This window comes from Scophthalmus maximus, chromosome 17 (assembly GCF_022379125.1).
Source record: "Scophthalmus maximus strain ysfricsl-2021 chromosome 17, ASM2237912v1, whole genome shotgun sequence".
Lineage (NCBI taxonomy): Eukaryota > Metazoa > Chordata > Actinopteri > Pleuronectiformes > Scophthalmidae > Scophthalmus > Scophthalmus maximus.
Window position 1 is genome coordinate 11176133 of NC_061531.1, and position 12783 is coordinate 11188915.

General features: G+C 41.8%; 3 protein-coding genes across 5 annotated transcripts; 1 reads left to right on the forward strand and 2 right to left on the reverse strand.

Annotated features, from left to right (window-relative positions):
* Positions 1-132: 132 nt before the first annotated feature.
* stk19 (serine/threonine kinase 19) lies at positions 133-2695 on the reverse strand. Its single transcript, XM_035614027.2, has 7 exons — positions 2556-2695; positions 2127-2222; positions 1900-2042; positions 1566-1804; positions 1076-1173; positions 805-952; positions 133-390 (listed from the first exon to the last, which is right to left on the reverse strand). The coding sequence occupies exons 2-7, from the start codon at positions 2218-2220 to the stop codon at positions 345-347; spliced, it is 768 nt and encodes a 255-aa protein (XP_035469920.1). The 5' UTR covers positions 2221-2222; positions 2556-2695; the 3' UTR covers positions 133-344.
* Positions 2624-6807, forward strand: dxo (decapping exoribonuclease). 2 transcript variants are annotated; one of them, XM_035614022.2, is made up of 7 exons: positions 2624-2736; positions 3366-3835; positions 3939-4165; positions 4632-4851; positions 5338-5473; positions 5884-5978; positions 6095-6807. In XM_035614022.2, exons 2-7 carry the CDS (start codon positions 3372-3374, stop codon positions 6228-6230), a joined length of 1278 nt encoding a protein of 425 aa, XP_035469915.2. In that variant the 5' UTR covers positions 2624-2736; positions 3366-3371; the 3' UTR covers positions 6231-6807. The 2 variants fall into 2 exon arrangements, with proteins under 2 accessions (XP_035469915.2, XP_035469916.2); XM_035614023.2 differs by lacking the exon at positions 2624-2736 and adding an exon at positions 2743-3265.
* On the reverse strand, positions 6467-12645 carry LOC118288202 (peroxisomal membrane protein PMP34). 2 transcript variants are annotated; one of them, XM_035614026.2, is made up of 10 exons: positions 12282-12645; positions 12108-12168; positions 11151-11217; positions 10775-10929; positions 10085-10201; positions 9824-9969; positions 9365-9460; positions 8867-8949; positions 8585-8762; positions 6467-8441 (listed from the first exon to the last, which is right to left on the reverse strand). In XM_035614026.2, the coding sequence occupies exons 1-9, from the start codon at positions 12354-12356 to the stop codon at positions 8615-8617; spliced, it is 948 nt and encodes a 315-aa protein (XP_035469919.1). In that variant the 5' UTR covers positions 12357-12645; the 3' UTR covers positions 6467-8441; positions 8585-8614. The 2 variants fall into 2 exon arrangements, with proteins under 2 accessions (XP_035469919.1, XP_035469917.1); XM_035614024.2 differs by having other exon boundaries at positions 6467-8762.
* Positions 12646-12783: the final 138 nt, after the last annotated feature.

Sequence of the window (12783 nt, forward strand, 5' to 3'; positions counted from 1 at the left end):
CATTTGTCAGTAAACCTGGCAACAGAGGTTAGAGAGCGAGAGTAAAGCCCAAGTTCAAACATCACACAGGACAGTTGCATCTGGTTTCATGGTGTGCACATGCAAGTCACAACTCTCACATGAGGAGAAGGAAACATTTCATATCTTTTTATTACAACATATATCCAAACCTGACAAGGTAATGTCAACATAATTGACGATTCATAAACCCACAAGGTTTTTTAACAACAATTGTAACACGATCTACGTGATGTGAAATTAATTAAACTCAGTCCTCATTTCCCAAGATTTGTTCATCTTGGGAACTTTCACATCTTCGGTCGCGTCAGTCTTGTCGCAGAGTCTCAGGAATCAACAAACCGCAACATAGCCCCTGAAGTTGTTGGTATGCTAGAAAGAAAAACAAGAGTTGATGATTCAGTAAATTAATGGTGTAAGCAACAGTGAAGGATTCCTCATGAGGGCAGTTCAGGTAATAAGTCTTAATGGTCCAATTCGCTAGTAAATAGAAGTTTAAATTGCTGACAGTTGTTTTGTGTTGAGATTTTAAGCAGAATTGTAGCTTATATGTACAATTGTCTGAGTAAGGGGATTGAGCTCAGCTGACTTGTCTTCTAAGGTTCAAGTATGTCGGAGCTTGTAACAGAAAACCTTTCAATTACTGAACTGAGAGGATCATAAATCAGAGAGCAGCTGCACAAGGAAACCGATTATTTTTCATTGGACAGATGCGAACTCAAATTTAAAATCAACACTACAGAATCATCAGCATCCAGCAGGTAAAGTAACACAAGCAAATATCACCTCTCCACAAGATCTGCACCAACAATGTCATGGATGTGGTATTTCATATGGAATTTCACTTGTGCAGTTGTCCGCCGCTCCTCCAGCTCTGCCTGAAGTACTTCACTATATTTGGACTTCTTCACCATGGCGAGCACGGCTTTACGACCTTGCGGGAAAAGGTGTTGAGAAACAAGACAATCCTCCTTTTAGCAAGGCACTGTCAAAAATCTTGTAAAATGAGAATAACGTGACGTCGTTAAGGATTGTTGACACTTTCCCTGACACCCACCTTGTATAAAGTACTTTGTGAATTTGCCCGAGTTGGGAATGGAAAGCCACCAGCTGCCTGCGTCCCTCACAGTCAGGACCCCCGACTTCACCAGCAGCCTGGGTAGTGAGAAAAATAAAAGTATGCGCTGATATTTGAAACGCCCAAGAACTCAGATGTTTAGTATTTTCATACAATAAGAGTAAAACAAAGGCTCTTGGCACATGAGACACTAAGCTAAACTGATAATGTACTATTCATCAAATATAACACATACTTATTTTAAACCCTGATATCAACGTTAAATTGTGTCCATTGTAAATGTTTAAGATTTTATTGCTGCTGGAAAATTTGGAATCACCTCTACATTTTTTTAAATAAATAAATGCATTTCAATTGTCAAATTTTCACAAATTTAATAATGAATTTGTTCATTGTAACAGAGAATTGTGATTGAGAGGTGGAGAAAGATTTATGCATTAATATTTGAAAAAAAGGGAAACTTTCATACGTTATCTCAGAGTCTGTGAAGAGGAACTCCCGGAGCATTGTGTCTTTGCTGAAGCTCAGGTCTGTGCAAGACGAAGACGACAATTTCTGCAAGAACTTCTCCACTGTCGCCCGCGTCTCTTTGCCCTCCTCTCCTGCGAGCACTTTGGCCTTGTAGTCCGAGGTGAAAATCAGCCCGAACGCGTCGGTGTCAAACCCGAGCTGGAACATCAGCAGCTCCGCTCGTCCCCGCAGTTTATTCTGTGAACCACAAGGATGGCAACGGTGTGTGCGCTTTCGCATTTGTGATAAGATTTGACACACGCCATTTCTGACACCAAAAGAGATCATCTTACCACCTCTTTGTCCACCAAAGTCTTGTCATCGTGCAGGCTGTAGAGTTGGTGCTTCAGCACAATCTGAGGCAAGGCGTCGTTGAAGAGCTTCCTGGGAAACAGTGTCATGAGGTAGACCAGGGTGGATTTGATGTCAGTTGGCCCTTTGGGGAGAAGAAGAGATGGATGTGGAAGTGAATTAGGAGTGTCATCCTCAAAACGAGATGTAAACTTGCAGCCACACGTACCATCTCCGTCCCTGACAAGTCCGAACTTCTCGGTGCCATTTCTTCTTTTCTTCACTTTGAACGTGTCTGAAATCAGAGCCCGTTTCCTGTTCATACCTGGAGGAGACACGAGGGAGGAGGAATCACGACCTGCTGCATGAACAGCTGCTCTTCTTTTAAAAGTAACACGGACCAATCTGAGACACCCACATAATCCGCGTTGTCAGACAACAGAGGTTTATAAAACATGACTGTTGCCGAGTACAACACAAACATACAGTCAATAGTGACGCTACCAATGGTCACTGTGACCTTTTAACAGTCATGATCGAATGTAGTCGTTAGCCGGCCAAGCTAATGCAGCTAACCGCTAAGTGACAAACACTTCGCGGGTACACGGAACACACACAAGCAGACTGTCTGACGATTCAAACTGGCGGAGACCCTTACCTGCTACATAAACATGGAAACAATATTACAATTCATCGTTTTTTTTTAGTGCCCGTTCAACGGTGTTAGTTTCAATGTTTTCAACTGGGCGTTTTCTTCGTGTCGCCGTTGCTGGCAGGAAGTTGTCGCTGCTGCCGCTCGGCGGGCGGGAGGAGGAACTGCATGCGGAAGCAGTGTCGAGGTGAGTTTGTTAGTTAGCTGTGCAGCTATTGAACCGAACACACCTCACGTAGTCATTTCTGTAACTCGCAGCTGTGCGTCGTTTTTGTTATTTATCAGAGAAGGTGCTGAACAAAAATTGCCCGCTTTATTACCGTCGGCGACTTGACATTGAGAGAAACTGACCGTTAGCTTAGCTGCGTCTGTTCGTGTAGCATTAGCATTCGACGTGCTCGCATGTACGGGTGAAGCTGCGTGTGTGTGTGTTTACAAAATGCAGACGCCCACTTATACACGGCTTACTATCCGAACCTCCACATTTTAACATTATAAATATGTTTGTAACACAAAATATATTATTTGCACGGATAGTGAACTGCAGTGTACTGGGACACAGTCACAAATCAAATGAGGAGAAAAGGGAAGATGTGGAAAAATGCATATTAATGAAATTATGTTTGGTGGAGGAATATGTGTCGCGTGCGCAGATAGACGTTTGCACTTAGCAGAATGAAAATAATGTCAGCTCGGCCTCCTCGGTGACAGCACAGGTGATGATGAGGCCAGGCCCCTTTGTGCCTTTCCTGCAGGAGAACATCTGAATGGACATCAGTGTCGTTGGTTTGTTTCATTGCTCTTTTCCTCTCTTAGTAAGCAATGGACCAACACCGACCCCACAACCCCAACTCCAGCTACCGCCGCCACCGGTCAGAAGACAAGAGAGAGAGAGGCGACGGTTGGAGAAATCCCAATGAGAATAAACACTTGAAACCGAACCACCACCAGCATCAGTCTGGGGCCACTCCTGAGCAAAAGCCGCTGAGCTGTCCGAGTTTGAGCACCAGAAGGGAGCTGTATGAAAGAGACTTTCCCCTGTACAAACAGCCTGTCGAAGTAGGATGTTTTTCCCTCGACGCCGAACGCAGATTTTTCAACGACAGCAGGCAGATGAGATACTTTGTGGAGCCTGACAGAAATCCTAATTTTGACCTGAGGGATGGATACAAGGGCCGCTACGTGAAGAGAGACGACAGTGTGAGGGAGAAGCTGGATCACATCCTGCGCTGGATCGTAGCCAATAGATCAAAGCTTGACTCAAGTGCGACCACGGCCTCATCACGGTAAGTGTACGGTCAGTCTAGATACAAACATGTGATCCATAGTCTCAATTCCAACCAACTCTTGCCTTTGTGACACGTGTCATTTGATCACTGCTCTTCCCAGCGCGCTAGATGTCGACTTTGTCACGTGGCGGGGTCATCTGACCAAGCTGCTGACCACTCCCTATGAGACGCGGGAGGGCTGGTTGCTGGCTGTCACCAGATTTAGAGGCACGCTTTACATCAGTGAAGTGGAAACAGAAGCTGCTCAGAGGGAACGAGACAACCGCACCGAGAGGCACGAAGAGATGATGTACTGGGGGTACAAGTTTGAGCAATACACATGTGCAGGTATACAAGTTTGAACAATAGAGAATTGTAATAACTTTACATGCTCAATTTCTGATAAGTCATTTTTAATAATAACCTTATACCAGCTCAGTTAAGATATTTCACAAGTATATTGCCTCTAAATTAAAAAAAACATATTTTATATGAAACCTGTTTCTAGCCATGAAATTAAAATCAACAGGTGAGATGTTTTTATGACAAAATAAAAATACTCATGTTCACTTATGAGATACCAAGTTATCACTTTATTATCTCGCTTTTTAATATAGAAATTTGATATTTCATTTTGTTTACTGTTAAAAATGGGATAAATTTAACTTGAAAATGTAAGTTCTTGGATAATTATGACTGGGCCTCCATATATATCATTCTGCGCTGTTATAGCACACATGACACAAACCAGATGAAGCACATGAGGCGATGAGCAGTTTGAACGGTAACACTTAACCTCTCTCCATCCCTGTAGATAACCCCGACAGTTTACCTGACCCGAGTGGAGTGGTGAACACTAATGAGGCCTTCTGCACCGTGGTGCAGACCCGGCTTGCTGATCACAGACTTCTGTTCTCCGGTGAGGTGGACTGTCGGGATAAAGATCCCGACGCGCCAGCTCCTCCTGCCTGCTACGTCGAGCTGAAGACCTCTGCGGAGATCTGCACCCCCAAACAGCGCAGCAACCTCCACAGGTGAATGATGAAACAGCAAAACATCACACAATCACTTCACCCCCGAAGGGTGAGTGATGTATTGTTTGGGCTTGTCTGTGTTTCTGCGCTAGTTGATATCTACAATTATATCTCTTACTCGTGAACGGATCTTTATGAAACTTGATACATGAGTATTATGGATATTGTTTGCAAGCAAATACTTTTTGGGTCACAAAGATCAAGGCCACCATTCAGAATTTGACAGAATTTTTCTCAGAGGTCCTCATTCAATGGCCCTATGAGTTCATAGAATAAAATCTGTAGTGTACTTGATAATGACGCCATGAAAAATGATACAACTTTCTGCCAAATGCCATATGCAACGTTACATGAATGGGGCTGTGAAGTCTACTTTCTCTTATTGCCTTTTGGGTTTTTGGGGTTTTATGTCACATTGTTCATTGTCTGATATTTGATTTGCCTAAACTGAGCCGGTTTAATGTTTCTCATCGTTGCGGTCCTAAGGTTCAAACTGCTGAAGTGGTGGGCCCAGTCGTTCCTCCCTGGAGTCCCTCGAGTTGTGGCAGGTTTCCGGGATCACGAAGGAGTGGTTGTTTCTATGGAGACTTTTCACATCTCAAAGATTTCACATCTCATCAAGGTGCTGTGTAGCCATTTGAAAAACCAATCTAACTCTACAGACATCCATTTTGATCTATTTTAGTCATGCTTGTGGGTGTGGCTGTGGACTGTCGCTCCACCACTTTGGTGCAGACTGAAAAATGTCTACAAATATCATATCAATTGTGCCCAGAAGAAGATTCCTACTCACATTTATGATTCTCTGACTTTTTCTCTAGTATCTCCTGCACGTCAAATATTAAATGTTTTAAAATATCTGCATAATAAAGCATTCCTAATATTCCTGAGCAATACTACTACGGTAACGCACTGATGTAAGATGTGTTAGCGTTACGCTCACAGCACCACTGAGCCTAAAACCTATAGAAATTGACAGAAAATGTAAAATAACATTAATTATTCTTATTTTTGTTCATTCTCTCTGAACAGAACGAATATAACTGCTGGAAACCAACAGTCTGTATGAACTTCTGCAGTGATTTCATGTCTTTTGTGAAGCATATGGCCACTGAAGACAATCCGAGGTGAGTTACAATGATACACACAGCAACACTGGACCTTTTCCAATAATAAGTCACTTGTTAATGCAGTGTATTTTTTGGACTCTGTTGTTGTTAATGAATCATTGTTTCCCTTCCAGTGTGGTGTACCTGTTCTCCTGGGAGCCTCGCAGAGATGTGACCTTCTCCATCCACAGGGACTCCCAGTATTCGTTCCTGCCACACTGGTATGTCAAGGAGATGACCAGTGGTGGAGACTCGCACCATCAGTCCTGATTTTACAATATCTATCAACTACAACTGTTGATGTTCTGTCTGTGACCTCCAGTGGAGGAGTCTTGACCAAAACACTTTGTCATTTTATGCATGGAAAACTTAACTAGTGCAACTTGCACTATTTAACAGATCATAATCATTCAGAGGGATTTTTATTAAGATTTTCTTTTTAATTATTTGAAATTGAACAGTGAATTTTTTTTATGTGGTGACAAAAGTAATCACAGTATGGTGTCAATAGTTTCACAAACTTTATTATTCCCTGGTTATTACAATGATTTCAATTCCCAAAACAGTGTTATGTTTAATTAAACAAAACTAGAAAACTCTTTGGGTTGTTTTAAATGTGATGTAAATAAATGAAGATGGCTTCAAGTAAGTATTGCATCAGCAGTTACAAAATACTGGCGGTGATATCGAGTCCAACTTTGAGATAGAAAACAAGTTGCCACTGGTTAAAAAAAGCATTGAAAACAGTTATGAAGAGTTCCAGTAATCGTTCAAATGTGCCACTGCCTTTGCTATTGTTTTTTTCCCCACCAGTTGAGCTCCTTCTCAATAAAGTTCATTTTCATCCGCTTGCCTCATCTGACTGTGACATTATCTCTGTTCAGAGTTTCCCATTTTCTTCCCCCCTGTTATCCTCAAACTTAGATCCTTAACTTGTCAGTTCTTTTATATTTTTCATGTCTTCTTTTCATAAACACCTTTAATAACTAGTCCAATTTCATATGGTCATTGTATTACATGGTGTACGGGCTAGAAACCAGGATTTAGATATATTTTAACACAAAAAAAAGAATCTGTTAAGTTATATGAATTAGAAAAATAAACATTATTCATCACAGTTCTTCTTGTTGTAAATAGTATGCCCCATTTCCAGACAGGAGGTGCATGAGTCAAAACAACTGATTCATTTCACAATTGAGTGAACCTAATGGCAGAGGAGCCAGAGGAGTCTAGTAAATTTATTATTTCTAGTTTTTTTAAATAATTTTACAGTATCCTAAATAATTGGACCACTGGCACACCTTAGTATAATGAACTGATAGACCGTGATGGATCACCTAAATGTAATCGCAGCACCTCTTGTAATGATTAAAACTGCACGTTAAGAGCAACAACAGCTGTGAATCTACTGTGGCTGCGGAAACATCCATTCACAAATCTCAGAAAAGTGATAAACAAAATTTGAAAATAACTGTTCACTACCAACAGGACACCTAACCCTAACCCTGAGAAAGATGAAACATTCATACTGGCCAATACAGACCTGAAAACCATACACATAACTCAGTGCATCAGTCATCACAGTACTTACAGTTTATATTACATTTTTGGAAGAAACAATTAAGAGGCACTTGCTGCAGTATTTTCACACGTAACATTTAACCTTAAGTTAGGGTTAAACTCTTCTTCCCAGTTATATTCATTTCATCTCAATTCATTATAATTGTTAAAACAAAAAAAACAAAAACGTTCAAACCTGAAAAAGTAAGGAAAGAGTTCACACACATCTAAAAAGTATTAACCACTTAATATTGTAATAAAGACAAAAATGTTCATCCTCTGGAAGTTTCAGCAGGTATAACATCAAACGTAGTTAATTCCACAGTTAAACATAAGACGGAGTGTATGAGGAATGATCCATATGGCCTAAACCAAGGCAACACACAATAATTCTTTTTGGTCTCGTCGTTACAGAAAGAGTATTGACTTTGCTTACGAATGAGGCCAACTCTGTCCCAATGTCACAAAGTCCAAAAACGAGCACCTCTCAGCCCCATTCATAAATCAACACATTGGTTGTAACTTTAAACACACGACATCGCCCGTTTTACAGGTTTGTGTACCAGACTATTTCCTGGAGTCTGCAGAGTTTTTTGGTGATTAAACTTTGTTTTTTGTACAAATTAAACAAGTATGTCACAATCAGACAATCAGTCTGTTGCTTAATTAACTCTACGTGTGAAGGGCCAGTCCATCACAGGGACAAATAAAATTCATGCTGACATTAAATGTTGTTTAGACGGATCCATTTCATTAAGACAAAAAGGAATTGGTGAATATGTCAGAAGGGCCAAATGCTGAATAATTACATTCTCATAACTTCTTCTTTCATTTACCATCAAAACCCAACTTAACCCAGCTCCTCCTCTGTGAGATCACCGAGTCAAGAGAGATTCACCGATCTGCACTGATGGAATCGGGCTAAAAGAGAACGGGTGACATGAGTGTTACCTCTCCCTGTATTAGCGAGTGTGGGAATCTGTAGACCAGAAGCCACCAATCCCATCTCTTATTACATTTTATGTGACTCGATAAAATATCTGGTATTAATGAAACCTACTTACGACAAGTGTATTATTGCTGTACTGTACTGCTCACTGCTTCAGTTTCTTGTTCAGACCCATGAGTTTGAAGGTAGCTGCAGTGATCTTCTCGTACACGACAAACATGAGGGCAGCCGTCAGCACCGTCTGCAGCAGCTTGGCCTCCAGGCCTTTGTACAGACCAAGAAAACCATTCCTCCTGTAATGAGAAGATTTGAGAAAAAAAAATTGTTTATATTCATCACCATCTAACGTACCATATTAATTCACTGTGTTTTTGGTTATGCTTGTCGCTGCACTCACTTGATTCTGTCCATGAAGAGGGAGAAAATGTTGGAGAGGCTTCCGGTCATGGCGCCCTTTCCATCACCTTTGTACTGACCGAACTGATGAGAAAACATACAGAAGGTAATCTGATTTCACTGAGATTTGAATTTGTTTTTTACTTATTGTCAATACTGTTAAAGGAACAATGTTGTCATGAGATCCTGAAGCATTTCTGTCCAGCTCAAAGTAAAATACAACTGTAATCACAGAAGGCCTATGTAGTTTTGTTATTTTCAACAAATCCCATGGGAAGAACCAAACCAATAATGGATTAGATCATCACTTAATACTAATTCTTAGACAGTAGGACAATAGAGGTGTTGTTGAAAAAGAATAACAAAATTAAAGATAAATATACAGGGCACATGTCCACTGTAACATAAGCCAAAGTGTTTTCTTTTCACAGTGGCTAATGTTTAAAACTTCTTGGAAACATGAACAATAAGGTGAACTTTGACATGTGACAGCATTTACCCTCAGGATGGCTTGAATTGTCTGAAGAGGATACGTTGCCGTGGTGGCGACGGCCTTGGCGATAGCCCCGATGAGGAAGATCTCTGCTGAGGATATCTGTGGTAGGAGACAAAGATGCTTCACAACGTCTCCAATTCTTCTTAAAGTGGGCTATGACTGTTTGAATAATGCAAGTTACCCAACAAATGAAACGGTCTACACTTGGCAAAGTGACTGGCAGTTTATTAAAATCAACACAACAAAAAAATGACTGACTCATCATGCAACATCTTTTGTTTTCCTACTCTGTGGTGTTCTACAAATATCTCCAAGTTGGATCTTAGCCCGTGAGGCATGAACTAATGTTTCCATAATTTAGTTAAATATCATATGAGACTTTCTGTGAAGATATTGTGACAAAACACATGTCTTTCTTCCATTTTGGGATGTTAAGTATTTTAGTTTTTTGTGTGCTCTCACCTTCTTCCCTCCCTTGCCGGCCTTCCTCTTCATGGCCTCATAAAACATGAACTGCACAGCCGGGTTGAGGACGAGGATGAGAGAGGGCAGAGTGCCGTTCCACAGAGTTCTCACTCCTTCATTGGATATGATCTGTGAGAAAGCATCTGAAAGACACAGAAAACCCAAACAGGGCAGGTTTTTTTAAAACTGCATAGCTACACAATAAGAGCATGTCTGAACTGTGGCTCCATAATAGAAATATATATACGTATGTCACACCGAATATGCCCCTGTACTGGGTCTGCTGGAGGTCTTCGTTTCTGAACTTTGCCCCCTGCAGCTTCAGTCGAGTGTTGACCACCCACATGGGAGTGGTCAGGACGACATTCACCACCCCTGCAGGAACAACAGACTGTTAGCTTTCTTTAATATTACTTAAAAGGAACATTACGTGATGTTTAACCTCTGCTTGCTCTATGGTACTTGGGTGGGTCCCCATTTTATGACACTAACACATCTCTGCCAACAATAAATTAACTTTATTCCAGTGATGTGCATAGAGATGTTAAAAAATAATTATGGACAGACACTAGACCTGAAGTGATTTATGATTTGGTCAATCAACAAATATTACCTGGCAATTATTTCAATTATTTATGAATCGTTTCAGTAATTTTTTTAAAATTCAAAATGTTCAACAATTCTCTGGTCCCAGCATCTCTGATGTGAGGACTTGCTTCTTTCCTTAGTATAATAACATTTGAGTTTGTTTGACAGAAACCATGGACTCTGAGAAATTGACAGATATTTTAGACAATTTCCTCACATTTTATTGACCAAATGATTTATCCATTAAATAACTGACAGATAAATAAAATTGCCCTTATGTAAACAACACAGTTAATATTTAGTACTTGATGGTTTCCATTGAGTCATTTATGAAAATAAGTTTTGCTGTATGCGAGTTACCTGCTACGACCCCCATCAGCAGGTCTTTGCCGGGTCCGGACCTGCCTGGACCAGAGGCCGCCAGCTTCTTCAGCGTGTTGAAGGTGTAGAAGTAAACAAAGTTGGAGCAGCAGAGGCTGGAGATGACTGGGAACCAGCCTCTGTACAGAGACTGACTGGGAGAAGTAGTGAAGAGACATTTGAACAGTGAGTGCTTAGTCTGGCCACATCCTTGGCCCAGGCACAAGTGTTTGGATTTGTGCTGCAACTTAAGAGGAGCTGGAAACAGCTCTAGTTTAGATAGAATTAACTCATCGTGAATGTCAAAATAGCCATAACTTGGCAGAAATTGAACACAAGAAGTTCTCTTTACAGTGTTCCACAGAACTGTACTTACAGGCCTTCTTCCTTTGCAATCTCAGCCAGGATGACGGGTGTGGAGTAAGACTTCCGCTGCTCATCCACTGAAAAACAAAGCAAAAATAGAGGCACAATCAGTAAACAAGTTGTCTGAGCCAAAATCTGTGACCCGGTCATGAGGAATACTAGGCAGCCCCAACTGGTGTATAATCTTTTCTGTGGCACAGGATAACCGTTGTAGAGTCTGAGTAAATAACCCTGTCGACATACATCACAGTTATCTCAACTTGAGCTTGTGACCTCAAAACTTTTACAGCAGAGAGCCGCTGGAGTTTGAAGCACGTGGGTGGACGGACAGGGAGCGTCTCAAGAAAGTGGGATACAGCCACTTTTGAAAAGTGCTTCACAATTTTTAGAAAAATCAAAAAACAGAGAGGCGCTCGCAGAGTAGACACCTCCACCAAGGCCGATTGGCTCCCTTATCACCATACGCCATGAATTGATATTACATCCCACATTAGTTATACAGACATTTTCTGAAATTTACAAAGAAATATTTAAAAAATGATATATCTTGCCATGTTAAAGACAGTGAAATCAAAATTCCCTTGATACAGTCAAAATTTACCTTGGGTTACCAACGAACATCACCCGAATTAGATTCAGTTTGTTATCACAGAAAGATTGAGGACGAACCGAAGACAGAATTCTGATATAATCTCTTTAAAATCAACTTTTTAAAAAAAGATTATTGTTTCTTGTGTTGGGACTCATGGAATCTAAACGGGAAATGGGGATACGTTGGTCTGTGCTTCATCGCCTGTCACCCTCATCTTCATCTTCATCTTCGTGGTGGTGCAGGACTTAACTCGTGGACCACTCCTTTACACGTTACACTTACTCCACGATGAAGTCGACCCTTACACTGAACTCACTCGGTCCCGGTTGGAGCTGCTGCTATCAGGTCAACTCTGTCCGGGATGATAAGACTCACCCTGCAGTCGGCTCTTGGCCGTGTCCAGGGGGAAGAAGACGGTCATAGCTGTCACGCTCCCCTACAAGACCAAAACATATGTTTCTGAGTTTGACAGTGTGACTCTCCGGGTTCACTTCCGCACCGCCGACATCGAGCTGCTGACACACTTCGCGTCACGTTGCGATGTCTCACCATTGCTCCCGCCACAGCGTGAACCAGCGTCTCGTAGGAGAGAAGGCCGACGGCCGAGCCACCGTTCCCCGACATCTCTGCGATCTCTGCCCGGTCACAGCCACACGCACAGCCACACGCACGCAGACCAGGAAGTATCCGTGGAGTCGTTCGAGGCGGAGCAACCAGCGGCCGATCGGGTTTAGGGAGAGTGTCGCAGAGGAGTTGGGTAGATGCTCCCAGCTACAGCCCCGTGGTTTTCACACGCTGACAGGCGACCAGAGCGAGGAGATTAAACCGACGAGCGACGCCTACTTCATTCATTGGCAGCTCGGGGTTGATAACAGCCTCTTCCTCCTCCGCTTTCGACTCCTCTTCCGGTTTTTCTTCTTCGCGTGTCGTTGTTTAACGCACCGCCTTAGCACCACCTACTGGACTGGAGGGTGGTGCAGGAATTTAAAAGGCTTCAGACCAGACACAGACACTTTTTTAGGGTTATACAAATGATAAACTCACAAAGTAT

Excerpts from the sequence above, each read along its gene's own strand:
- LOC118288202 (XM_035614026.2), bottom strand. The coding sequence starts at position 12,356 with ATGTCGGGGAACGGTGGCTCGGCCGTCGGCCTTCTCTCCTACGAGACG. Across the intron at positions 11,218-12,107 it reads GGCCAAGAGCCGACTGCAGG|TGGATGAGCAGCGGAAGTCT; the intron begins GTGAGTCTTATC and ends TTTGTTTTTCAG. Across the intron at positions 8,763-8,866 it reads CTCTTCATGGACAGAATCAA|GAGGAATGGTTTTCTTGGTC; the intron begins GTGAGTGCAGCG and ends TTCTCATTACAG.
- stk19 (XM_035614027.2), bottom strand. The coding sequence starts at position 2,220 with ATGAACAGGAAACGGGCTCTGATTTCAGACACGTTCAAAGTGAAGAAA. Across the intron at positions 2,043-2,126 it reads ACTTGTCAGGGACGGAGATG|GGCCAACTGACATCAAATCC; the intron begins GTACGTGTGGCT and ends TTCTCCCCAAAG. Across the intron at positions 1,805-1,899 it reads CTTTGGTGGACAAAGAGGTG|AATAAACTGCGGGGACGAGC; the intron begins GTAAGATGATCT and ends TGTGGTTCACAG.
- dxo (XM_035614022.2), top strand. The coding sequence starts at position 3,372 with ATGGACCAACACCGACCCCACAACCCCAACTCCAGCTACCGCCGCCAC. Across the intron at positions 3,836-3,938 it reads GCGACCACGGCCTCATCACG|CGCGCTAGATGTCGACTTTG; the intron begins GTAAGTGTACGG and ends TGCTCTTCCCAG. Across the intron at positions 4,852-5,337 it reads CAGCGCAGCAACCTCCACAG|GTTCAAACTGCTGAAGTGGT; the intron begins GTGAATGATGAA and ends TGCGGTCCTAAG.